The sequence below is a fragment of the Ursus americanus genome, chromosome 14 (genome assembly GCF_024610735.1).
Source record: "Ursus americanus isolate L20-20 chromosome 14, mUrsAme1.1.p, whole genome shotgun sequence".
Classification (NCBI taxonomy): Eukaryota; Metazoa; Chordata; class Mammalia; order Carnivora; family Ursidae; genus Ursus; species Ursus americanus.
In genome coordinates, this window is record NC_142140.1 from 51482311 (window position 1) to 51504246 (window position 21936).

General features: G+C 57.2%; 5 protein-coding genes across 8 annotated transcripts; 3 read left to right on the forward strand and 2 right to left on the reverse strand.

The window, feature by feature from the left end:
• Positions 1–1053: 1053 nt before the first annotated feature.
• Positions 1054–7472, forward strand: FBXW9 (F-box and WD repeat domain containing 9). 2 transcript variants are annotated; one of them, XM_045774496.1, is made up of 10 exons: positions 1054–2717; positions 3845–3984; positions 4062–4190; positions 5142–5254; positions 5339–5430; positions 6306–6454; positions 6537–6650; positions 6783–6872; positions 6959–7024; positions 7098–7472. In XM_045774496.1, the coding sequence occupies exons 1-10, from the start codon at positions 2309–2311 to the stop codon at positions 7170–7172; spliced, it is 1377 nt and encodes a 458-aa protein (XP_045630452.1). In that variant the 5' UTR covers positions 1054–2308; the 3' UTR covers positions 7173–7472. The 2 variants fall into 2 exon arrangements, with proteins under 2 accessions (XP_045630452.1, XP_087723373.1); XM_087867247.1 differs by lacking the exon at positions 4062–4190.
• Positions 7473–8069: 597 nt separating this feature from the next.
• On the reverse strand, positions 8070–12338 carry GNG14 (G protein subunit gamma 14). 2 transcript variants are annotated; one of them, XM_045774502.2, is made up of 4 exons: positions 12008–12338; positions 11731–11809; positions 8331–8423; positions 8070–8248 (listed from the first exon to the last, which is right to left on the reverse strand). In XM_045774502.2, exons 3-4 carry the CDS (start codon positions 8421–8423, stop codon positions 8123–8125), a joined length of 219 nt encoding a protein of 72 aa, XP_045630458.1. In that variant the 5' UTR covers positions 11731–11809; positions 12008–12338; the 3' UTR covers positions 8070–8122. The 2 variants fall into 2 exon arrangements, with proteins under 2 accessions (XP_045630458.1, XP_045630457.1); XM_045774501.2 differs by lacking the exon at positions 11731–11809 and having other exon boundaries at positions 12008–12337.
• Positions 12339–12437: 99 nt separating this feature from the next.
• On the forward strand, positions 12438–16361 carry DHPS (deoxyhypusine synthase). 2 transcript variants are annotated; one of them, XM_045774497.2, is made up of 9 exons: positions 12438–12782; positions 13335–13499; positions 13941–14062; positions 14145–14241; positions 14323–14409; positions 14930–15035; positions 15114–15217; positions 15947–16072; positions 16157–16361. In XM_045774497.2, exons 1-9 carry the CDS (start codon positions 12576–12578, stop codon positions 16250–16252), a joined length of 1110 nt encoding a protein of 369 aa, XP_045630453.1. In that variant the 5' UTR covers positions 12438–12575; the 3' UTR covers positions 16253–16361. The 2 variants fall into 2 exon arrangements, with proteins under 2 accessions (XP_045630453.1, XP_087723374.1); XM_087867248.1 differs by lacking the exon at positions 16157–16361 and having other exon boundaries at positions 15910–16046.
• On the reverse strand, positions 13592–20375 carry WDR83 (WD repeat domain 83). The gene is made up of 9 exons (XM_045774499.2): positions 20012–20375; positions 19814–19934; positions 19627–19732; positions 19134–19182; positions 18933–19059; positions 17994–18061; positions 17791–17899; positions 17606–17720; positions 13592–16560 (listed from the first exon to the last, which is right to left on the reverse strand). Exons 1-9 carry the CDS (start codon positions 20112–20114, stop codon positions 16411–16413), a joined length of 948 nt encoding a protein of 315 aa, XP_045630455.1. The 5' UTR covers positions 20115–20375; the 3' UTR covers positions 13592–16410.
• A 34-nt stretch (positions 20376–20409) lies between these two features.
• On the forward strand, positions 20410–21875 carry WDR83OS (WD repeat domain 83 opposite strand). The gene is made up of 4 exons (XM_045774500.2): positions 20410–20552; positions 20669–20774; positions 21305–21402; positions 21498–21875. Exons 1-4 carry the CDS (start codon positions 20503–20505, stop codon positions 21562–21564), a joined length of 321 nt encoding a protein of 106 aa, XP_045630456.1. The 5' UTR covers positions 20410–20502; the 3' UTR covers positions 21565–21875.
• Positions 21876–21936: the final 61 nt, after the last annotated feature.

A 21936-nucleotide genomic window follows, 5' to 3' on the forward strand; every position in this document is an offset into this window, starting at 1 on the left:
GGGCATTGATTCTAGGGGACCTTCTGGGATGGGTTGGGGATGCAGTCACGGTGTGGGAGGCACCCCTAGAGGGGGGGACGTGGCTATTTCCCAGTTGGCCTCAAAACTGAACTGGGCCTCGCAGCCCCCTTAGTGTTTTCCTTTTTCTCCTCCCCTACTTTACTTTTCTGGGGGCTCCTTCGGGGGTCTTGTGGGCTTTGACTGGATTCCTACATCCAGGGGCTTGTTCTGTTCATCTCTGCAGGGCCCTGGACCCAACCCCATCATAGCCCTGTGTCTTCCCCAGACAGGGTCAGGCCCTGCCTCTTTTCCGAGGGGCACTTGGTGCACATTCCGTAAACTCCGCTGGCTTTCCTACCCTGTGAAACTCCAGCAGGTCTCTGGAAGCCATTTGTTAAAAAAAAGAAAAAAAAAAAAAAAGAAAAGAAAAAAGAAAAAAAATTAGGTACCATTTAATTTTCTGGTAATCCAGTTCTTTGGAGCATCCTCTGCTGGGTCTTGGGGTGTGTGGATGGATTGGGTGTCTGATGGGATTGGTAACCCTTTCCACCCAGGATGGGGGGCTCCAGCCACCTTCAGGGAAGGGGAGCCTGGTTCTAGTTTTCTTTCTTTTCTTCTTCTTTCTTTCTTTCTTTTTTTTAAGAAAACTATTTAATTTTTTAATTTATTTTTGGTTGATTTTTGCACAACGAAGTTTCAGCTTCTCCACCCTCTCCCCTGCCCAGGGCTGCGGACCCTGACTGGCCTCGATCTGCAGTCCCTCTTTGTCCCACATCCCTCCTTCCCCCTCACCCTCTTCCTCCTACGGGCTCCAGGGTCTGTCCATTTGTTACTGTGCTGTGCTGGGGATTGGCGCCGAGGTGGCGTGAGATTCCACTTGTGTAGAACTTTGTTGAGTAAAGATCAGTTTCTTGTGAAACCCTTGGTCTCCATCTGGCCTCCTGTGTCCTTGGCTTTGGCAGTAGAGAAAAGATCTGGAGGGTGGCTTGGGACGCCTTAGAAATGGGGATGCACAGGACTCAGGAAATAATTCGGGAGTCGGGAAATCAGCATTAACCAGGCACATTTCTTGGGACCCCAAGCCTCTCACTTTTCTTCCCAGTAAAATGGGAAGATAAATGTGAACGACAAAGATTAAATGTGAGAACGTGATAATATACACGTGTCGTGTGTCCCCTGGAATGTAATTACAGCTCACTGAACGTCTTCAGCTCAATTTAAAAGGAAGCCATTAGTGTTAGGCCCAGGTTCAGGCTCCTCCCTCCCCCCCTTAGACTGCCTTAGACTAAACTAAGGGGCAGAGTCTTGTAGCACTCTCATCTTTGGCTAACCTGGCAACTCTGGGTCATTGAGCAGGTTAGACATTTTTGTAGAAAGCTTAGCTCAGCACTTGGCCTAAGAGAGGTGTAGTTAAGTGTGAGCGATGGTTACTGAGGCAAATGAGAAATTGCTAAATTCTTGGGACACACAGCCTAAGAATAAAATCTTGTTGCAACCTCAACCAGGCCGAAGGTCCCCTGCATTGACTTGGGAAAACAAACAAAAAGCTGACATTGACATTTATCCAGCATTCATTCAACAAATGTGTACTTTTAGTGAGGGAATAAACTGCGGAACAGTGATGTCCCATAGATAAAAAGGCAGCGGGGAGGGGAGAGAGAACGTTGGGGCAATGATCCTCTTTACAGTGGGGTACTGGGAGAAGGCCTTACTGCGAAGGTGATAACTGACAAAGAGCCACGTGGATATCCGAAGAGAGGCAGAACGGCAAGTGCTCGGAGACATATGGATCGGTTAATACTGCTTGGCTCGAAAGAGGCTTTCAGTAAATAAGAGATAAGGACGATGTTAGGTAATTCAGAGAATCTGAGGCCTCTACGGTGCAATTGCACGTTTCTGGCTCCGGAAGGAGAGGCAGGAGTTGAAATCCCTATATGGCCCAGACTGCGAACTCAGAGGGCCTGCATTTCTAAGCTCAGTGCCACCTGTGAGAAGTGCCTTTGACAGAACCGCGTCGAACCGGAGTCAGCTTCCCGTCGGCATCAGCACCGCCACAGATGCCTGTTTAACAAACGCTGGAAGCAGAAATCTGCATTTCCTAGCCCAAGGCCGACGACGCAGCTGCGCCACGGAAGCCCTCACAACGGCGGGATTCCAGGATCCAGCCTGTTTCCACAACGTGCCGCTCGCTTCCGGCCAGCGCTGTAACGTCATCAAGCAGAGCCGGAAGTCCCCTCGCGCTGCCTAGGAGACGGGACGCGGGGCCCTAGGCTGACAGGGCCCGGCTGGCCGCGCCCACCCGGTCGCCATGGAGCTGCCCCCAGGGCCGCGCGACGATCCCCGCGCCTGGGAAGATGACTCGGACCCGGAGTCGGAGCCTGACCCCGACCTGCAGGCCGAGGCTTACGTCGCCCGCGTGCTCAGTCCGCCGAAAGTCGGGCAGGCGCCCCCACGCGCCCCTTTGCTGTCCGTGTCAATCGCATCCCCTGGCGCCCTGGAGCCGCGGGCGGCGTCTAAGGGTGCGCCTGTGGGAGTCCCGGGACTGCTGAGCCTTCCTCCGGAGCTGCTGCTCGAGATCTGCGCTTACCTAGATGCGCGCCTGGTGCTCCACGTCCTGCCGCGCGTGTGCCACACGCTGCGCGACCTCGTGCGTGACCATGTCACCTGGAGGCTACGCGCGCAGCGCCGCGTACGCGCGCCCTACCCAGTGGTGGAAGGTGCGCGCGCCCGGGGGCCGGGGGTCAGCTGCCCAGGTTAGGCTGGGGTGCTGTGAGCACAGCCCTGGAGCAGGCTTCCTGGTTTTCCTGGCTTGGTTGGAGGCTGAGGTAGTTACCCATGGTGCCAAAGCCCCTGACCTCTGGGTGAACCATTAGCCAGACGCTTGGGGTCTTGGGGCTGTGGAAATCTACCGTGGGGGGCTGGGGTCCCTGAACTCAGGATCCAGCAAGCCTCAGGCTTGAGGTCTGGTGGTACCACGGCCCTGACCCCTGGCTGGGGGTTGACACAGGGACTTGAGGTCTCAGCTGTTGGAATCTCTTGGGGCTCAGGGTAAGGCCAAGAATCCTCTGGGTATAGATGCTGAGCTGGCAAGTGGTGATGCCAAAGCCCCTCACCCTTACAGTCGTGACCTAGGTAGGGGTAGGGCAGGGACTAAAGGCTCAGAGCCTGCAACCTTTGATCCCAAGCTACATCTTAGAGGTTAGGATCCCTGACACCAGCAATCACAGATCGATCCTCAAGCCCAGGGTCTAACCTAGTCTAGGGGCTGGTGGTAATTCCTCCTGCCCCTGAGGTCATTGATCCCTGGGGAGTAAGACAGCTTGGTGACCTTGAATTGATGGGGCTTTCTTCAATAGCCTGATAAGCATAGTTGCTTGAGCCCCATTACGCCACTGAATCTCTGCACCTAGTGCTTGAGTTCTGCATCTCGAAAGGTTCCCAAGTTTATAGACACTAATTTGAGAACACTTCCCCGGTTTTGGATAAGACTGGGGAGGCAAAACGTCCTAGTTCTGATGCCTAGCCTGTGGGTTCAGGCAGGACCTTAACATCCTGAGGCTACTATCCTCCACACTTGGGTTGGGGGTTGAGGACTTTGAAGGTGGTCTCGAGGCTCCAGTTACCCAAAACTGGCGTGAGTAGTCCTAGACCCACTTGGAAGGTGGGTGGCTGGTGGTCCCAAAGCTAGATCCTGGGCCTTCTTGGGTGGGGTGAGGGATCCAGGTGGGTTTTTCTCCAAGTCTGGTGAAGGGTGGGCTTCCTGGAAGCCAGGGGTGGGCTTGGACAGCTGGTGTGGATGTCGGGATTCCCGCCCACTGAGGACCCTGCTCACGATGCCCCACAGAGGAGGACTTTGACTGGCCGACAGCCTGCATCGAGCTGGAGCAACACCTGTCGCGCTGGGCGGAGGATGGGCGCTGGGCTGAGTACTTCTGCTTGGCTGATGGGCACTTTGCTTCCATTGACTCGGTGCTGCTGCTCCAGGTGAGGTGGGGCTCGGTGGGGGGCAGGCAGGGGTAGGCCAGGGTGACTCCGACACCACCACCTCACTCTCTTCTCAGGATGGTGAGCTTTGTCTGTCAGGCTCCCGAGATCGCAATGTCAACCTGTGGGACCTGCGGCAGCTGGGGGTGGAGCCCAGCCAGGTTCTAGTCAAGGCCCTGGGCACTGAGAAGAACAGCACCCACAAGGTGAGGGATTAGGAGGCCAGACAGGGTAGGAGGAGTGGGGCCTGGGTAGGGTGCCACGGTTAAGGGCATACGTTTTGGCACCAGACGTCATAGATTCAAATCTTGCTCTGCCATCGCTAGTGTGACATTGGGTGAGATGTAGGACTTCTCTGGGCCTCTATTTCTCCTGTCAAGGAAGGGCTCAGTTAGGATGAGGATGAATGAGATGAATATGCCAGAGAGCTTCGCTTGAGCTGGGATACACAGTAGGCACTCAGGAGATATCAGGTATACCTTGAGAGGCATAGGGCAGGGCAGTTACGAGGCTGCCCGTGGGGGTCACAAAGCTCGAGCATGGCTGTCCTCTCATTAGAAGCGGCCGTGGAGGAGTGCCACCACCAGTCATGGAGGTGGTCTGGGTAGGTGGCCGACAGCTTGGTCTCAGAGCTAGGCCACTGGCTTCAAATCCCCATTCTGCTACTCCCTGGCTGTGTGACCTTAGGCAAGGGACTCGGCCTTTCTGTGCTCTAGTGTCCTCATTTGTGGCACGGGTCACAGTTGCGGTACTCTCCTCAGAGGGTTGGTGAGGAGTGAGTTAGTCACCAGTCAGTGCTTTGTGCCTATTAGCTCCTGAGGCAGAGGCTGTTTCTTTGTGCCCGTTTTCCCAGTGAAGAAAACGAGGGAGGGAACTCCATTTGCTCAGGTCGTGGAGGGGAGGCACCATTCTTAATCACATTGTTAGGTGGCCTCCAACCCCCCGGGTACGGAGTCTGGCAGACACCTGACTTAGGAATATCATTCTGTGTGGGTACAGACGTCCTGGGCTCTGAAGTCAGACCGACCCACCGACCTAAGTCCTGACCGCTACTTGGAGCAGACTTGCTCTGGGTTCTTGGGTCGGTCATCTCCCTTCTCTGACCCTCCATTTTGTTACCTCTGAGACGGGGCTGACCACCTCGGTCGGGTCTGCAGGGCTGGGTGTGGTCGCTGGCAGCGCTAGACCACCGCGTGTGCTCTGGTTCCTGGGACAGCACGGTGAAGCTCTGGGACATGGCAGCGGACGGGCAGCAGTTCGGCGAGATAAAGTGTGTGGGGTCCCGGGCGGGGAGGTGGGGCTGGGCCGGGTCCCACCTAGTCACGCCTGAGCCTCGTGGTCCATGTGTTCTCAGGGGCAAGGCGGCTGTGCTGTGCTTGTCCTACCGGCCTGACATCCTGGTGACTGGCACCTATGACAAGAAGGTGACCGTCTACGACCCCAGAGGTGGGCCGGGGGCCCTGGGACCCAGGTGGGGAGAGGAGGGCCACCTGGGGTCTCCAGGGTTATGCTGGGGAAGGAGACACTTGGACCTCACAGCCTGGCTGGGATGACAGTCACAACCAGATGCTGACCACTCCGAGTGGCCTGTGCTGTGCTAACAAAGGCAACTGGCGGGGGATGAGTGTTGGGGTAGAGGCAGCCCCCTCCACCTGGGGTGTCGTGGAGGATGGGCGGTCCTCTGAGCCTCAATACTGTGGGAGGTGGAGCAGCCCCTAGAACCCTGGCTCCTCCACTTTCTAGTTGTCAAGCTTGAACCTCAGTTTCCCCATCAACAGAATCCGGATAGTAACTCTAGCCCCATAGGGTTAATAGGAGGAGAGAACCGTAAGAACCTCAGTGGATTAAATGTTAGTTTACATAAAAAGCCTAGGAAAACACTGCCCAGCACTGAAGCCTCTTCTGTTGTTTATTTTTTCCTTCATTCTTATTTTAATTGAAGGGCTAGAGGTCTTTATGCAGGTGGGGTCAGAGGCGGGGGTGGCGGTGGGGTGTGGGTGGTGTTCATGGCCGGGGAGGCTTGTCTCAGACCCGCCTGCAGGTGGAAGCATTTTCTGCTGGGACTTGCTGAGGTCTCCTCTGTACTGAGAGCAGATGGGATGGGGGGACAGGAGATGAGAGGGCCGAGATCTGAGATCTGGGGGACCTGAATGGCCCAGACCCAGCTGGGACAGGAGAGGAGGAGACGGGATGGGGGCATGGGGGCGGGCAGAGCAGACCAAGGGTTTTGCCATGTGGGATAGGGTCCAGGGTGTCCTTGTGTAGGCCCAGGGAGGGGCCGGGACTCTGATGTCTCCCTCCTTCCTGCATCACTCACGAAGTCGGCCCGGCCCTGGTGAAGAGCCGGCGGCTGCACTCGAGTGCCGTGCTGGCGCTGCTGGCGGACGACCGGCACATTGTCTCTGGCAGCGAGGACCGCACACTCGTGGTGTTCGACCGCCGGGCCGACAGCGTTGTGCAGCGGCTGCAGGTGGGCCCGCCGCGGGGCCCGGAGGGACCAGGGCGGTGGCCCGGCCCGGCCTGAGCTGCTCTGTCCTGTGTCCCTCCCACAGCTGGACTCCTACCTGCTCTGCATGTCCTACCAGGAGCCCCAGCTCTGGGCTGGTGACAACCAAGGCCTGCTGCACGTCTTCGCCAACCGCAGTGGCCGCTTCCAGCTTGTCCGGGTCCGCCGGGGAGCTTGCCCCTGCCCAACTGTCCCTGGGCCTCCTCCCTACCTCCCGACCCCCCCTGGGTGGCTGGTGGGCTGACCCTGGGCGAGCCCTTACCTGAATGTCCCCTGTCCCTCCTTCCTGCAGTCTTTTGACGTGGGCCACCGGTCTCAGATCACAGGGATCAAACACTCACTGGGGGCCTTGTACACCACGTCCACCGACAAGACCATCCGGGTGAGGCCCCGAGACGGCCCCCTCCCTCCCATCCCCCCACCGGCCAGCGGCGCCCGTCTTGACCTTCGCCCGATGCCCCTCACCAGGTGCACGTGCCCACGGATCCGCCGAGGACCATCTGCACCCGAAGCCACAACAACGTGCTGAATGGGGTAAGGCCCTGCCCTGTGTGCCCCGCCCAGCAGCCCAGAGCGCCCCTGACTCCCTCCGTCCCTGCCCTCCCAGATCTGCGCCGAGGGCAACCTGGTGGTCGCCGCCTCCGGGGGCCTGTCGCTGGAGGTCTGGAGGCTGCAGGCCTGAGCAGGCCGACTCGGACGTGGAGGTGGATCCGCCGGCCCACTGGCTGGGCCGCGGCCTCTGTTCTCGGGGGACACCCCCCATGCTGGTGCTGCCTCTGCCCTGTCCTGAAGTCCTGAGGCACAAGGAGTTGGGCCATGGTGCGCTGTGCCCCATGGGCGGTGCCCCACGCCAGGGAAGGTGAGCTCGTTCAGGCCCACCCAGGGGACTGCTCCCCCTGCCGGGGGCCCTGTTTTTGTTATGATTTGGAAACCTGCTTTCCCGTGAGAGCGAAGGAGAAATAAAGCTGATGTACTGGTGTCCCCCGAGGGCCCTGCCTGTGCTTGCTGGGGACTGGGACGCGCGGGCTGTGCGAGTCTGAGGTGGTTCTGGAAGCCGCGGCAGCTGCCGCTATTACATATTGAGGTGTGAGTGCACCTGCTCGAGTGCCTTTCTGTGCTCACGATCATGTGTCTGCGTGTCGCTGGGGACGTGGGTCTGGCTGTGCGTGTTGTCACAGTAACCCTGTCTGTGCACATCTGTGTGCTGCTGGACGTGGGTGTGTGTGGGGAAGGAGGAGGCTCATGAGGATGTGCATGGGTTTCTGTAATGGCGTGTGTGTGTGTGTGCGTGTGTGTTTGTGTGATGTGAAGGCACGTGTGATGCGTGCTGGCACGCAGACTGGGACCCTGACCCTGGGTGTGTCTGTGCAGTGGGCAAGGGGATCCGCTAATGCTACCCCACAGTGCGGGGGGCAGAGAGGGGCGGCGGAGGCGTGTGCTCGTTCATCCGGGGTGCGGGATGTGTGTGCTGCTGGGGCCATGAGTCAGTGGGGGCGGGGGGGGCCGCGCCACGTGCACAGGTGGCCCCAGAACAGGTCCCCTCTGCCCCCCCCGAAGCCCGGCCAAGCCACGTCCTGAGGACCCTTCACTTCATTTTTATTGAGGCCTTCTGGGGGGTCGGGACCGTGGCCGTCACAGGATGGCGCAGGGCTTCTTCTCCTTGAAGGGGTTGGTGGCCGCTGGGATGCCCACAAGGAAGGGGTCGCTCTTGGCCTGCTCCGTACAGAACTGCAGCAGGTCGGCAGCCGCCTTGGACACCTGCAGGCCGGCCCCGTCAGCCAGGCCCGGGCTGTCCGCCTGCCCCCTCGCCCAGACACGCCCGTGCCGCCCTGGCCCTCACCTTCACGCGGTCAATGCCTGCCTCCATCCGGAGCTGCTCCACGGCCCGGCGGGCCTGCCCGATGTCGCTGCCGATGGCCATCTTGCTGGACATCTGCAGGAAAGTGAGCGGGGTCACAGGCAGTGGGCTCGTACGGCTACCTGAGAGTCCCCTAACCACCTCCTGTGTCCCCTTGGGGACTGTGGGAAGGGGGTGGCGGGTCCCGGACCCGTCAGGACCACATACTTCAGCTGAGGACTCCGGCTGATTCCTGACTGCTAAGTCCTCCGCAGCCAGGCTCTGGCTCCCTCCCCTGCCAGCCTGGCCTCTCCAGCTCCCTCCGTTCCCTCCCCCACCCCTGCAGAGACTTTGAAGCCAGGACACTCATGGAGTGAAATGTCACCACAGCAGCAGCTGCCTCAGCTGAGGGGGTCCCTGCCCCAGGGAGCCCAGTGGCTGCCCTGGTGTCACGTGTCACCTTGGCTGGGGGGAGCGTGGGGGCCCTGGTCTTTCACTGACCGGCTTGATCCTCTGCCAATGGGCCCCAACACTCCTCCTCTGCCGGCCTCGGCCCCCAGCACATACAGAGTGTACCCTGGCTGAGGTGCAGCCTGGCCTCGCCCTCTGTCTACACTCACTGCCTGGGATCTCATCCGCAGGTAACTCCGTCCACTTGCTGATGCTGATGGCTCCCTCTGTCCCCATCCCAGAGCCTTCCCTGATTTCAGATGCACCCGAAGAGCCTCCTGCCTCCTCAGTCTGTCCTACCGGTGTCTCCGGGGTCTCGCGCCTAGCTCAGCCAAAGCTGGACTCGGGATTATCTTCCCTCCAGACCTCCTGCCCCCCAGTTCACCACCATCCACTCAAATGCCCTGGCCTGAATCTTCAACTCCTTCGATCCTCTCTTTCTGGTGTCCCCACGTCTGATCCTTTCTCAAGAGCCGTCAGATCAACGTCAAATTAGGTTCTCGGTCTGGTCACTTCATGTCTGTTGGCATGTCCCAGGTGCTGCTCCCATCTCTGCTGGCCTGGACCAGCTCGGGCGCCTCTGCCCTCGTGTCCCCTGCTCTGCCCTTCCCCACTGCCCCCGTTCTCCTCAAGGCAGCCTGTGGGGTCTGGTAAAAAAATAAATCACATTACAAGATGGAAAAACCTTGAGGACGTACATTAAGTGAAATAAGCCAGTACGTGAGGTCCCTGGGGGAGTCAAATCCAGAGACAGAAAGTAGATGGTGTGTGGCAGGGGCTGGGGAAGGGGACGGGGAGTTAGTGTTTAAGGGGGACAGAGTTTCAGTTCGGGATTGTGAAAACATTTTAGAGATGGACGGTGGAGATGTTTGTACAACATTGTGAATGTGCTTAATGCCATAGAACTGTATACTTTAAAATGATCATGATAATAAGTTTTATGTTATATATGTTTTACCACAATAAAAAAATTGGCGGGGCGCCTGGCTGGCTCAGTCAGTGGAGCGTGCAATTCTTGATCTCAAGGTTGTGAGTTTGAGCCCCGTGTTGGGTGTAGAGATTACTTAAAAATAAAAGCTTTTTTTAAAAATTGGGGAAAAAAGCAGAGTCTCTCATTCCTTTTTAAAACTCTCTAATGTTTGGGACACCCGGGTGGCTCAGTTGGTTAAGCGTCTGCCTTGGCTCAGGTCATGATCCCAGGGTGCTGGGACTGAGTCCTGCATCGGACTCCCAGCCTGCTTCTCCCTCTACCTGCCGCCCCCCCTGCTTGTGCTCTCTCTCTCTCTCTCTGTGGCAAATATAAGTAAAAAATCTTAAAACTCTCCAATGGTTTCACAGCCTCTTAGGATAAACACATATTCCTTACTACCACCCAGAGGGCTCTGTCTGCTCTGGCACCTTCTACCTGCTCTGAATTCTTTCTTTCTTTCTTTCTTTCTTTCTTTCTTTCTTTCTTTCTTTCTTTCTTTCTTTCTTTCTTTCTTTCTTTCTTTCTTTCTTTCTTTCTTTCCTTCCTTCCTTCCTTCCTTCCTTCCTTCCTTCCTTCTCTCTCTCTCTCTCTCTCTCTCTCTCTCTCTCTTTCTTTCACAGATTTTATCTTTAAGTAATCTCTACACCCAACGTGGGGCTCAAACTCACAACCCCAAGATCAAGAATCACATGCTCTACCGACTGAGCCAGCGAGGCGCCCCTGAATTCATTTATCAACCTCTTTCCCTCCTTCATTCCTCGTGGATCATCACCCTGATGCCCTCACGTGGGTTCATTCATTTATTCAGCATATTTGCTGAGATCACAGTATGTGATCACTGCACAGAGAAAGAGAAACAGCAGCGAAACCAGAGAATCCTGCCCACACGGTGCCGCCGTTCTAATCAGGGAGGGACAGACAACAGCAAACAAAATGTATTAGGTGCTTTGAAAGACAATGACAAGCAAGGTAAGGGTGGAATCAGGTGGTCAGAGCAGGCCTCTAGGACGAGGTAATATTTAGGCAGAGACTCAGGGAGAAGGAGCTGGAGAAGAGGGTATTCCAGGCAGAGGGAGCAGGGCGTGCATCTTCCCTTGGTCAGGAAACGAGCTTGGTGGGTTCTAGGACAGGCTGGAGGCCGGTGTAACCGGAGAGGAGGAAGTGAGGGCAAGTGGTGGGAGATGAGGGCAGGGAAGTGAGCAGGCACCTTCACAGGCCACGGTGAAGACCCTGGATTTTACTCCTCGGGAGAAACCACCATAATAGAATTCTAAAAAGGAATGACGCGTCTGGCTTCTACTTAATGGGCTCTCTGGCCACAGCGGGGAGATGGATTAGAGGGAAGGTAGCCCAGCATGGAGGCTGCGAGAATGGAGAGAAGCACCTGGATACAAATACGCAATCATGATGTTGTACACCTGAAACTAATATAATTCTAGATGCCAAATTCTATCAATAAAAAAAGCACCTGGATTTGGGACCTATTTTGTCGGTGGAACTTGGCAGAGGTGCCGAGGGACGGGTGTGGGTGTGAGAGAAGGGGAGACAACAAGCTCAGTTCTCCAGTGTTGAGCCTACTAGCACGGAGCGCTTATTTGCTGAGCTGAGGGCTTTCTGATGAGATGTGGAAGACTGAAGGGGGATTAGGGTTAGGAGGAGTGGGAACAGAGGTGGTGAGTTTGAGATCCAGGTGGGGACTGTCAAATATGTCAAGGAGGATATTCTCTTCCTCCAATCAAGTGGGCTAATCTCTGGCCTCAGGAGCTTTGCACTGGCAGTTCTTTCCCAATGGGGGATGGTGGGGAAATGGCCTCCTCAAATCTTCACATATGGGGCTTTTCTTGGCTTTCAGACCTTGGCTCAAATGTCACCTCCTTGGTGTCCTTCTCCAACCACCTGTCCCTGCAAATAAGGGCACCTCCCCCTCCATCCACCCCTATCTCAAAGACACATCATCATTTTTGAATCCTCAATAGCACTTACCACTACTGTTGTTAGCTTTCTAGCTCCCCAAACTGTGGACTCCAGGAGGGCAGGGTCTGCATCTTGTTCACTGATAAATCTGAAGCGCCAAACACAGAGCCCAACGGATAGTACAGACTCCATAAATTGTAGAATGCCTGGTTAAAGGATTCCCCCTGGACCAGACCCTGTGCAGGGCTAGGACGACCCATGAGATACAGACCCCACCTTCGAGGGTCTCACAGTCTGGCTGGAGGGAAAGAGAGATCAGCTTTGGAATCCAGAGGAGGTCCCTTACCCAGAGGAAGGTCAGGGAAGGCTTCCCAGAAGAAGTGACAGCTGCAACTGCCCGGGGAAGACCAGAGGCTTACGCAGCATATGGAGGCGGCTCTGGAGACCTGCGAGGTACGGACAGCGATCGCTAAACCATTTGACGAGAGACGCTCAGGGGCAGAAACTATCTGACATTTCCTGATGACTCGAATCCTGTCCAAGGACGACGCCTAAGAAGCCATCCTCTTTCCCCAAAGGGACAGAAACGAATGGAAAAGCGCAACGCAACGCGGTGGGTCTCCAGCAGGCGGCAGTGAAAGTAGGAATCTTCATTCATCTCCGGTTTGACAAGGAATAACGGCTCCTCGCGGCTTCCGTATTACGGAACGCACGCGCAAACATGGCCGCGCGCTGGATTATGGGAAGCAAAAAGGGTCATGTGACTAAACAACTTCCCGTCCCCTCCTGCAGGTTTTCCCGAGCCCTACTTCCTGCACTGTTGTACAGAAGCGCGTGCCGGGGTTTAGGGTGTTTGGAGGCCGCTGGAGGCCTGGCCTGGGGCGGCTGTGATCTGGGAGTGCGGCCGCAGGAACATGGAGGGTCCTCCGGAGGGGAAGGCACCCGCGGCGGCGCTGGCCGCTGTGCTAAAGCACAGCTCGGCCCTGCCCTCCGAGAGCTCCCAAGTCCGAGGCTACGACTTCAACCGCGGCGTGGACTACCGTGCGCTACTAGAGGCCTTCGGCACCACTGGTTTCCAGGCCACCAACTTTGGGCGCGCAGTGCAGCAAGTCAACGCCATGGTGAAGCCTGGGGCGGAACTTCCTGGATTAAAGGGGTGTGGCCTAGGGTAGCGGCAATGCAGTACTTGGAGGGGGCGGGGCTCCCCTCGGAGGGGGCGTGCCCTTTCGTGGGCGGTCCAATAGGTGGAGAGAGGCGGGACCCACTCTGCGCGGCAGTTTCTGCGCTGGGAAGAGGACGTTGTCCCGCCTATCCCCATAGCATTCTACAATCAGGATGAAGTTGGGACAGATTCTAGATAGGAGGCGGGTTGTAGGTAACGAGTGAAAGCGTTCTGAACAGTGCGGTTGAAGAGGAGCCTAAGTCAGGGCGGGGTCTGAGCTCGGATTTGCTTTTTCCAACGGGGAAGGGGACAAGGCCTGTAAAGGTCGTTCTCTCCGATTCCTTGAAAGGGGGGGGGGTAAAACCTGAGCGTGTGCCCTGAGATTTGGGCTGTGAATGGGGCGGAGCCTGCACAGGGGGCGTTCTTTCCCTGGCTCCAGGTATTCCAGGTAGAAGTGGTAGGTGCTAGGGTTTGGGGCCAGAGGGTAACTTGACCCTGCCCTTACACCTAGATAGAGAAGAAACTAGAGCCGCTGTCGCAGGATGAAGACCACCATGCAGACCTGACCAAGAGCCGCCGCCCACTTACTGGCTGCACCATTTTTCTGGGCTACACATCCAACCTCATCAGTTCAGGCATCCGTGAGACCATCCGTTACCTCGTCCAGCACAACATGGTGGGGACCTGGTGGGGTTGTGGTCTTGGCCTCTCTAGGTCTTATGGGCAATAAAATTATTGGTCATTTAAATGACATAGAGACAGGGTCAGTTTTTTTTTTTTTTAAGATTTTATTTATTTGACAGAGATAGAGACAGCCAGCGAGAGAGGGAACACAAGCAGGGGGAGTGGGAGACGAAGAAGCAGGCTCATAGCGGAGGAGCCTGATGTGGGGCTCGATCCCAGAATGCCGGGATCACGCCCTGAGCCGAAGGCAGGCGCTTAACCGCTGTGCCACCCAGGCGCCCCGAGACAGGGTCAGTTTTAAGCAGAGGGACATGATCTACTTTTGTTTTGCAGTAGAGCTATTCACTGGGTTAGTGTTGGGAGTTAGGAGCCCTACCTGGGATGAGGGCAGGGCCCCTCTTCCACCGCCAACCTCACCGACTTGTGGCTGCAGGTGGACGTCTTAGTGACCACAGCTGGCGGTGTGGAGGAAGATTTTATCAAGTGCCTGGCACCCACGTACCTGGGCGATTTCAGTCTCAGGGGCAAGGAGCTACGTGAGAACGGGATCAACAGGTTGGGGGCCCTGAGTGGTGTTGGGCAAGGGAGCTGGGCTGAGGGCCCTGGGGCCCGATGCCCACATGCCTCATGTTTGCAGGATTGGAAACTTACTGGTGCCCAATGACAACTACTGCAAGTTCGAGGATTGGTTGATGCCCATTCTGGACCAGATGGTGCTGGAGCAGAACACGGAGGTGGGGCAGGAACGACCTGGGGGCCAGCATGGTAGGAGTCAGGGGGAGGCACTGCGGGCTAAAGTCAATGTCTCCTCCTAGGGTGTGAAGTGGACACCTTCCAAGATGATTGCCCGGCTGGGCAAGGAGATCAACAACCCAGAATCAGTGTATTACTGGGCCCAGAAGGTGAGGGGCTGGGTGGGGCACAGATACCAGGCCTCGGCACGTATTCGCTTGTTTCACCTTCATAGCCACCTGGAGAACCACTTCATCATCTCCACTCTTAGATGCGGAACCAGACACAGAAGTTAGGTAGTTTGTCTGAGGCTGCACAGCTACTGAATTGACCCTGGTATCCTGGCTCTACGCGTAGACCACCTGGGATCAGTTGGGGGGGGGGGCTAGCAACCCTCATGGGGCGGGGCACATGGTCCCATGCTCCTCCAAGGAGGAGGTCCCGCAGTCAGAGTAGCGAGAGCTACCATTCTTTGTCCGACACAATCCTTCATGTTTTGTCTGGTTTCATCACGTTTCTTCATGATGGTGCTATTGCTCTCTCCATTTTATAGTTGAGGAAACTGAGGCTCAGAGAACTTAAGCACTCTGCCCAGAATCAGGCAGAGAGGAGGGGATGCCACTGGGATGGGGACCAGCCTGCCCCCACTGGGCTCTGAGCTCCCGTCGCTCTTATCTTGCCGTTCCCCAGAACCACATCCCCGTGTTGAGCCCAGCGCTCACAGATGGCTCCTTGGGTGACATGATCTTCTTCCATTCCTACAAGAACCCAGGCCTGGTCCTGGACATCGTCGAGGGTGAGGTGCCGGGGCCGCAGAGCAGCAGGGGAGGAGGGCTGGCTGGGTCCACAGCCTGACCACTGCGCTCTTCTCCAGACCTGCGGCTCATCAACACACAGGCCGTCTTTGCCAAGCGCACTGGGATGATCATCCTGGGCGGGGGTTTGGTCAAGCACCACATCGCCAACGCCAACCTCATGGTGAGTGAGGACAGAGTACCCGGTCCCTCGTGCGGGTGGCACGCAGGCTTGCCATGCTGTATGCTAGGCCTATGCCAGGTGCCAGGGGGACAGCTGTGGACTAGACAGGCCAGGCTCCCTGTCCACCTAGACTGATGTCCTAGTCAGGGAGCCAGGCAGCGAACAAGTCACATGCACGTCACGTGGCAGTTAACTGCTGTGGGAAGAAATGAGGGATGGCAAGATGGCAAGAGAAATGATGTTCTGGGGAAGACAGTTTGTAAGCAGAGAGAACAGCCAGTGCAAAGGCTCTGAGGTGCCTGAATTAAGGCCGGGGACAGTTAGCAGGGCAAAGGGGAATGGGAGGCGACCGGCAGCAGGAGCCAGGCCTCCAGGGTGGCCACTTGCCTGCTCACGGGCACCCTCTGGCGTCTGTGGGGGGAACAAATGGCGGGTCCGGGTAAGGAATGACGGGGCCAGGACCAGGGCGGGGAGTCTTTGTGTTTGGTGGCAGGCCCTGCTGAGCAGATGTGGGAGTTGTTGCTACACAGCAGGTGGGTTTGGGGCAGCTCTGCCCATCAACCCTGTCAACCTCCAACCTCGCACTCTGCTCACGCACTGATGTGACTGGGGAATGAGGGGCTGCTGCGGGCTTCCTTCATGCGGGACCCAGCCCTCAGCCTCTAGCTGGTGCCCTGCTCCCCCACATCCAGTGACTGGCTGACCAGCTCACCCTGCCGCTCCCCACAGCGGAACGGGGCTGACTACTCTGTCTACATCAACACGGCCCAGGAGTTTGACGGCTCCGACTCTGGTGCCAGGCCGGACGAAGCTGTCTCTTGGGGCAAGATCCGGGTGGACGCACAGCCTGTCAAGGTGAGGGGTGATCGGCTGGCTGCGGTGCAGAGTCCCCCAGAGTGTGGCCACGGGCCCTGTGGCTCACCCACGTCCCCTTTGCAGGTCTATGCCGACGCCTCCCTGGTCTTCCCCCTGCTTGTGGCTGAAACCTTTGCCCAGAAGAGAGATGCCTTCATGCCTGAAAAGAATGAGGACTGAATGGCTGCGGCCCAGGGAAGTCTCCTCTCGCCTCTATTTATTAGCTTGCACACCCGGTCCCTCCCTCCTCCTCGGTCAGCTGTGTGTTTGGAATAAATGGTCTCCGTGATCCTTCTGAGTCTGTGTCCGTGTCCTTGGTGGTCGTGGGCCCCCCACCTTCAGCTGCTGCCCCCCTCAGCCTCATAAGCCTCTTCCCGCCAGCACTGGACGCTGCCCCCCATGGCGGTCAGCAGGCAGGGCTCCGTGGGGTGGTAGGCCAGTGACTGCACCACGCCGGGACCCACAGGAAGGGCCAGGGCCAGGGCCCCCTGTGGAGGGAAGGGGTGGGGTGTGGTTATCAGTGTGTCCCTCTCCCTGACCTTCAGCCACCCGCCTCAAATTGCTTCCCAGGTACCACAAACCTCAGCTGCCCCAGAATGAACCCGAGTGGCTCCATCCTTTGAAGCATGTGTGGCTCAGGCCAAACATCTTGGGGGTCCTCCTCTTTCATGCCTCCCACCCCGTTTATCGGCAAGTGCTCCTGGCCTGGCCTTTAAACCACGTCCGGGTCCGATTCACAGCCACCACCTTGCTCCGATCCTGTCCTGTCCGTTCCCGGCTTCTCCACCCTCCTGCCATCCGGGATCCACTGGCTCACTGGGCAGCCTCTACTCACTTCCTGCCTCAGCCTGCTGTCACCACTCAGCATACTCGGTCCCTCAAACTGGCCCCAGATTGCTCTTCCCACTTCAAAAATGTCCCTTCCTGTGCTCCCCCCTTCAGGGTGACCATCTGGTAGACTGTCGAGAAGTAGGCAGAACACGGGCACATTCTTAGTTGCCAGAGAGAGCTGGTCCCTCGTCTCCAGGGCCCCCCAGTTTCTTCCCCCTCTTAGGGAGATGACCTTCCCTGGCCAAGCTTCAGCCCTGACCCCATGAGGCCAGAACAGTAAGTCTGTTCCCAGCCTGAGACACATCAGGACAGCGCTTACAGCATTTGGGACTAGAAACCGTGGGGATACTCAGAGGTAGCTCAGGGATTCTGAACCACAGCCCCATCTCAGCTGGGCTCAGACGTGGCTGTCGGCCCTGCTCTGCCAGGGTCAGTCCCTGGGTCAGCTGGGCTTTCGTGGCCTTGCCTGACCTAGCCCTGCTGCTGCCATCCCACAGTACTTCTGTCTCCTGACCTAAGTGTGCCACACCTCCAAGCCTTCACACACACTGTTCCCTTTGCCAGGAATGCCCTTCCTGCTTTGTCTTCTCACTCACTCCTCTAAGCCCCAGCTCTAATAGCATTCCCTTTTGCAGGTGTGGGAGTGATGGAAGAAGACACAGAGCAGGCAACCTGGGAAGGAGTTGGGGTGAGAAGGCTCACCTCCACCAGGTCCCAGAAGTACACCTTCCCATCCTCGGAGCAGCTGACCACGTGTGTGTCACGCTCGCTCAGGCAGCAGTCCAGCTTGTACTCCTGGTTCTTATGGCCCGTGTACCTGGGGGTGGGTGGGGTCAGGAGGGCTTGGGTCTGGGGGCGGGGAGAGGCCCACAACCCCGAGGACTCACTCGCCCAGGAGCTCCCCTGTGTCCTTGTCTAGAAGCCGCAATGTGGAGTCCAGGCTGGACACCAGGGTGCACTGCCCGTCCCGGCTGAAGCAGGTACAAGTGATGGGGCCTGGGGGGTGGGGAGGGGTGCAGGTGGGTGAGGCTGGGGCCCCCTTTGCTGCCCCCCACCTGCCCTGCCTGCCCCACAGCCCCACCACACTCACTGCCCACATAGTCTGAGAAGAGTTGCCCCATCCTCAGGTCATATCGCCTCACCCGGCCGTCCACGGAGCTGCAAGAGGATGGATCCAGCTGAAGCATCAACTGGGGCCAGTAGGTCCATGGCTCCAGTCCCTGTACTCTCCCTGACCCTGCCAGGACCCGGGGGCGTGGGGGGGGGGCGGGGGAAGCTGCGCTTGCCTTTCCTGTGCACCCTTTGAGGTCATGCTCACACTCAAGGCTAGCATGCACAACAAACACTGAAATGAATTCTCGAGTGGAATTCCAAGGCACTGGCTTTGAGACTTACACCCAGGGCCAATCAGGACCTACTCCATCTGTTTCTGATATGTACTGAGCATCCTCTCTGGGCCAGTCCTTGGGACACAGCTGCAACAAAGCCAGAAGCACTTTCTGCCATCATAGAGCCTTGCTGACTGAGAATAATCTAGGAAGGCCTCCCTGAAGATGTGACCTCTAAACTGGAACTTGAAAGATAAGGAAACAAACGTGTGGTCCAGCAGGAGATGTGTGGGAACAGACCAGCCAATAGGCTGGGCAGTTCTGCTTGGGAAGTTTCATTGTTTACCTCTTGCAACTAGAATATCAACCCCATGTGGGCAGAGACTTTTCCCTATTTCATTAACTACTGTGTGTTCACCGAGTAAAAAAACTGGTATGCAATAGAGGCTCAAAAACACTTTGAGTAAGTAGAAAGAAGTCCAGGTAGAGAAAGAACAATTGCAAAGATCCGAGATGAGAGCATCTGGGCAGAGTAAGAAAAATGAGACCTGGAATGAATAAAAAAGCTAAAAGATCTGCAGGAGAGCAGACTGTGCAGGGCCTTGCAAGCTGAGGTGAGAAGAGTAAATTTTAATCTGAGTAGCGAGGCAGTGGTGATCCCCAGTGGCACCGGGGAGGGGTGAGGTCCTGGCTCCACTCACCCTGCCAGGACCTCATGGTCTGACACCTTCACACTGGATATGCCATCCCTGGCTTCGTCCAGCGTCTGCACTGGCTCAGGCCTCCGCGATCGGCAGTCCCAGCAGCGTATGCTGGAATCGATAGAGCCTGTGAGGGCCCGCATGAAGGTAAGATCAGGTTTGGGCCACAGGGGCAGTACCCTGCCTAGGCCCCAGACTCACCAGAGAGGATGACCGTGGCCTCTTCATTAAACTGGACCGTGTTCACCTTCTGAGAAACAGGGATTGCCACTCAGAGGAGGCTGGACTTTGGAGGACTGGGATAAAGGCACGGTTCCGGATGCAGGTTAAAGCAAGGGCAAAGGAGGGACCCCTGGGTGCCTCAGTCAGTTAAGCATCTGCCTTTGGCTCAGGTCATGATCTCAGGGTCCTGGGATTGGGTCCCACATTGGGCTCCCTGCTAAGCAGGGAGCCTGCTTCTCCCTCTCCCAACCCCCACCCCGCTGTGCGCTCTCCCTCTCAAATAAAATAAAATCTTTAGGAAAAAAAAGCAAAGACTAGGGATAGGGGAGGTGAAAGGTTTTGGGGAAACTGCATGCTGGGCCATTAAGAAAAGATCCTTGCTCTGTAATGGGTGGGGGTGGAAGGGTTCCCTGTCACCACCTACACGATAATGCGGGTCTTCTACGCCATCCACGCTCTTGTTTGTACTCACCCCCGCGTGGCCCCGGAATTTGCGAACGACCTGCCCCGATGCCACATCCCACAGCACCACCGCCTTGTCCCCGCCGCCGGAGCAGAGACTGCTGTTGTCAAAGGAGCTGGAGGGAAGAGGAAGGAACGTCAGGGTCGACCTCGATCCCGATCTCTGCACCCGTTTCTCGGCTTGGTCCCCGGCTCACCCGGCCGCATCCAGCACCTCGTAGCCGTGGCCACTGTACGTCCGCAGCAGCGTCCCTCGCAACGGATTCCACAGCTTCAGGGTCTTGTCGCTGCCGCACGTCAGACAGTAATTGCCATCCACTGGGGAACACCAGGAAGGGATTATAGGGCTGAGGACCTCAGAAGGCAGGAAGACCCGGAACGAAGAGGGAGCTCACCATTAAATCGTACAGCTCGCACTGCCCCCTGCCCGCAGTCCAACGTCTTCACCCGTTTCTGCGGCAGCTCCGGGCCCCGTGGTTTCGGCTCAGGGAAAGCCATTTGTTTCGGGATCCCTTCCTCGCCGCCTTACATCGGTCTGCACCGAGGATTCCGAACCCTCGGAACCCACGCTTGGATGTAACCTTATTGTCTTCCGTAGTCTAGTTCCTGTTTCTCACTTCCGGTTCAAATGTTTTTGCTTTTTTCGGGATAGTGTTGGGAAAATTGAAGCCTGATTCCAGCTTCCGGGTTTCTTTTCCCACTTCTTGTTTTCAAGGAACATTTTCAGTCTCTTCTAATTCTCTGTCCCCTGGCTGGAAGGAGTCCTGGCCCCCGCCGCTGGGAACGGAAACTCGAAGCTTCTGGGTGCTACTCTAAAAGCCACCCTCCGTTTCCGCGCCGGAAGCTGCAACTCCCGCAGCGGAAGAGGCCTGACCTCCGACCCGCCATGTCCACTAACAATATGTCGGACCCACGAAGGCCGAACAAAGTACTGAGGTGAGGACCCCAACGTCAAGGAAACAGGGCTCGGGTTGTGGGGCGAGGCCCAGGGACGCGCTTGTCCATTTCGGGGGCGGGACTTTGAGTGCCTCTGACCCTTGAGCCTGCCGCAGGTACAAGCCCCCACCGAGCGAGTGTAACCCGGCCTTGGACGACCCGACGCCGGATTACATGAACCTGCTCGGCATGATCTTCAGCATGTGCGGCCTCATGCTCAAGGTGGGCGGCACCGAGTTTCCTTCGGCGTAGTTCCGCCTGATAGCGAAGCCAGTGGGGGGCAGCGGATTCGGAATGAAGCAGGGCTGGCGCTGAGGGGGCGGGGCCTGGGCCTGCCCGGGGGCGGGGCTGCGGTGTTGCTGGGCGGAGAAAGCCAGAGCCATGAGGGAAGCCAGGGGTCAGGGAAGGTACCTGGGAGGTCGGTTTGAGGGTGGGGGCAGGTTTTAAAGTAATTTGGAGGGAACTCGTGGAGAAAGGATGGGGTTCTTAGCATCACGAGGTATGTCATGTCAAAGGCCAGTCTTCTTAGGCCTGGGGGAAGGGGCGCCGTCAGAGACGAAGGCCAAGAGAGTAGCATGAGAAACTGGGTACCTGGAGTAGGCTAGGGGGAATGGGACTGAGGGATTCTTGGGGATAAGATCTAAGCAGCATCGGGTGGAAACAGTGGGTTGGAACCCGTGCCTGGGAATGCCCCTGTGGGGGCTCATTGGAGTGCCTGTCACCAAATCCCCCACCCACCTGCCTTTCCCCAGCTGAAGTGGTGCGCTTGGGTCGCTGTCTACTGCTCCTTCATCAGCTTTGCCAACTCCCGGAGTTCTGAGGACACTAAACAGATGATGAGTAGCTTCATGTGAGTCTAGGCCTAGAGAAGGAGAACTCCTGAGTAAGTGGGAGAGGGGGACCCAAGCCTATCCATCCTGGACTGACACCTCTCTCCCGTCTCAGGCTGTCCATCTCTGCCGTGGTGATGTCATATCTGCAGAACCCTCAGCCCATGACGCCTCCCTGGTGATGTCAGCCTAGGACTACTCTGTACACCTTCCTCCAGGCCTGGCCCCTGGCTGTTCAGCCTCTGCCCTCAGCTGCTGTCCTGGGCTTCCCTGAATGAGGTAGTCTCAGGGCTCGCAGCTGGATGGAAGGAACCTGACCCTTTCCCTGGGATTCCATTTCTGCTGGGCAGAGGGGAATACCCTAGGCCTACCCCTCCTGCCTGCCTTCCCCACCCTGCCTGCTGCTGGGGGAGATGCTGTCCATGTTTCTATGTGTATCCACTCGTTTTTTTGTTGAAACCAGTTAATAATAAAGTTTTGCATTCTGGCTGTTCTTTGGGACCTCTCTCCTGTGCATTGTGGGTGCTCTTCCTGGTTGGGGAAGGGCTCCAGAT

Bases quoted from the DNA above. Each gene is read 5' to 3' on its own strand.
- FBXW9 (XM_045774496.1), top strand. From the start codon at position 2,309: ATGGAGCTGCCCCCAGGGCCGCGCGACGATCCCCGCGCCTGGGAAGAT. The intron at 2,718-3,844 runs GTGCGCGCGCCC...GATGCCCCACAG, and splicing joins GCCCTACCCAGTGGTGGAAG to AGGAGGACTTTGACTGGCCG. The intron at 5,255-5,338 runs GTGTGTGGGGTC...ATGTGTTCTCAG, and splicing joins CAGCAGTTCGGCGAGATAAA to GGGCAAGGCGGCTGTGCTGT.
- GNG14 (XM_045774502.2), bottom strand. From the start codon at position 8,423: ATGTCCAGCAAGATGGCCATCGGCAGCGACATCGGGCAGGCCCGCCGG. The intron at 8,249-8,330 runs GTGAGGGCCAGG...GCCGGCCTGCAG, and splicing joins CAGGCATTGACCGCGTGAAG to GTGTCCAAGGCGGCTGCCGA.
- DHPS (XM_045774497.2), top strand. From the start codon at position 12,576: ATGGAGGGTCCTCCGGAGGGGAAGGCACCCGCGGCGGCGCTGGCCGCT. The intron at 13,500-13,940 runs GTGGGGACCTGG...TTGTGGCTGCAG, and splicing joins ACCTCGTCCAGCACAACATG to GTGGACGTCTTAGTGACCAC. The intron at 14,242-14,322 runs GTGGGGCAGGAA...GTCTCCTCCTAG, and splicing joins TGCTGGAGCAGAACACGGAG to GGTGTGAAGTGGACACCTTC.
- WDR83 (XM_045774499.2), bottom strand. From the start codon at position 20,114: ATGGCTTTCCCTGAGCCGAAACCACGGGGCCCGGAGCTGCCGCAGAAA. The intron at 18,062-18,932 runs GTGAGTGGAGCC...ATCCTCTTGCAG, and splicing joins GACCATGAGGTCCTGGCAGG to CTCCGTGGACGGCCGGGTGA. The intron at 17,900-17,993 runs GTGAGTGTGGTG...CCCACCCCCCAG, and splicing joins CTTCTCAGACTATGTGGGCA to GCCCCATCACTTGTACCTGC.
- WDR83OS (XM_045774500.2), top strand. From the start codon at position 20,503: ATGTCCACTAACAATATGTCGGACCCACGAAGGCCGAACAAAGTACTG. The intron at 20,775-21,304 runs GTGGGCGGCACC...GCCTTTCCCCAG, and splicing joins TGTGCGGCCTCATGCTCAAG to CTGAAGTGGTGCGCTTGGGT. The intron at 21,403-21,497 runs GTGAGTCTAGGC...CTCCCGTCTCAG, and splicing joins CAGATGATGAGTAGCTTCAT to GCTGTCCATCTCTGCCGTGG.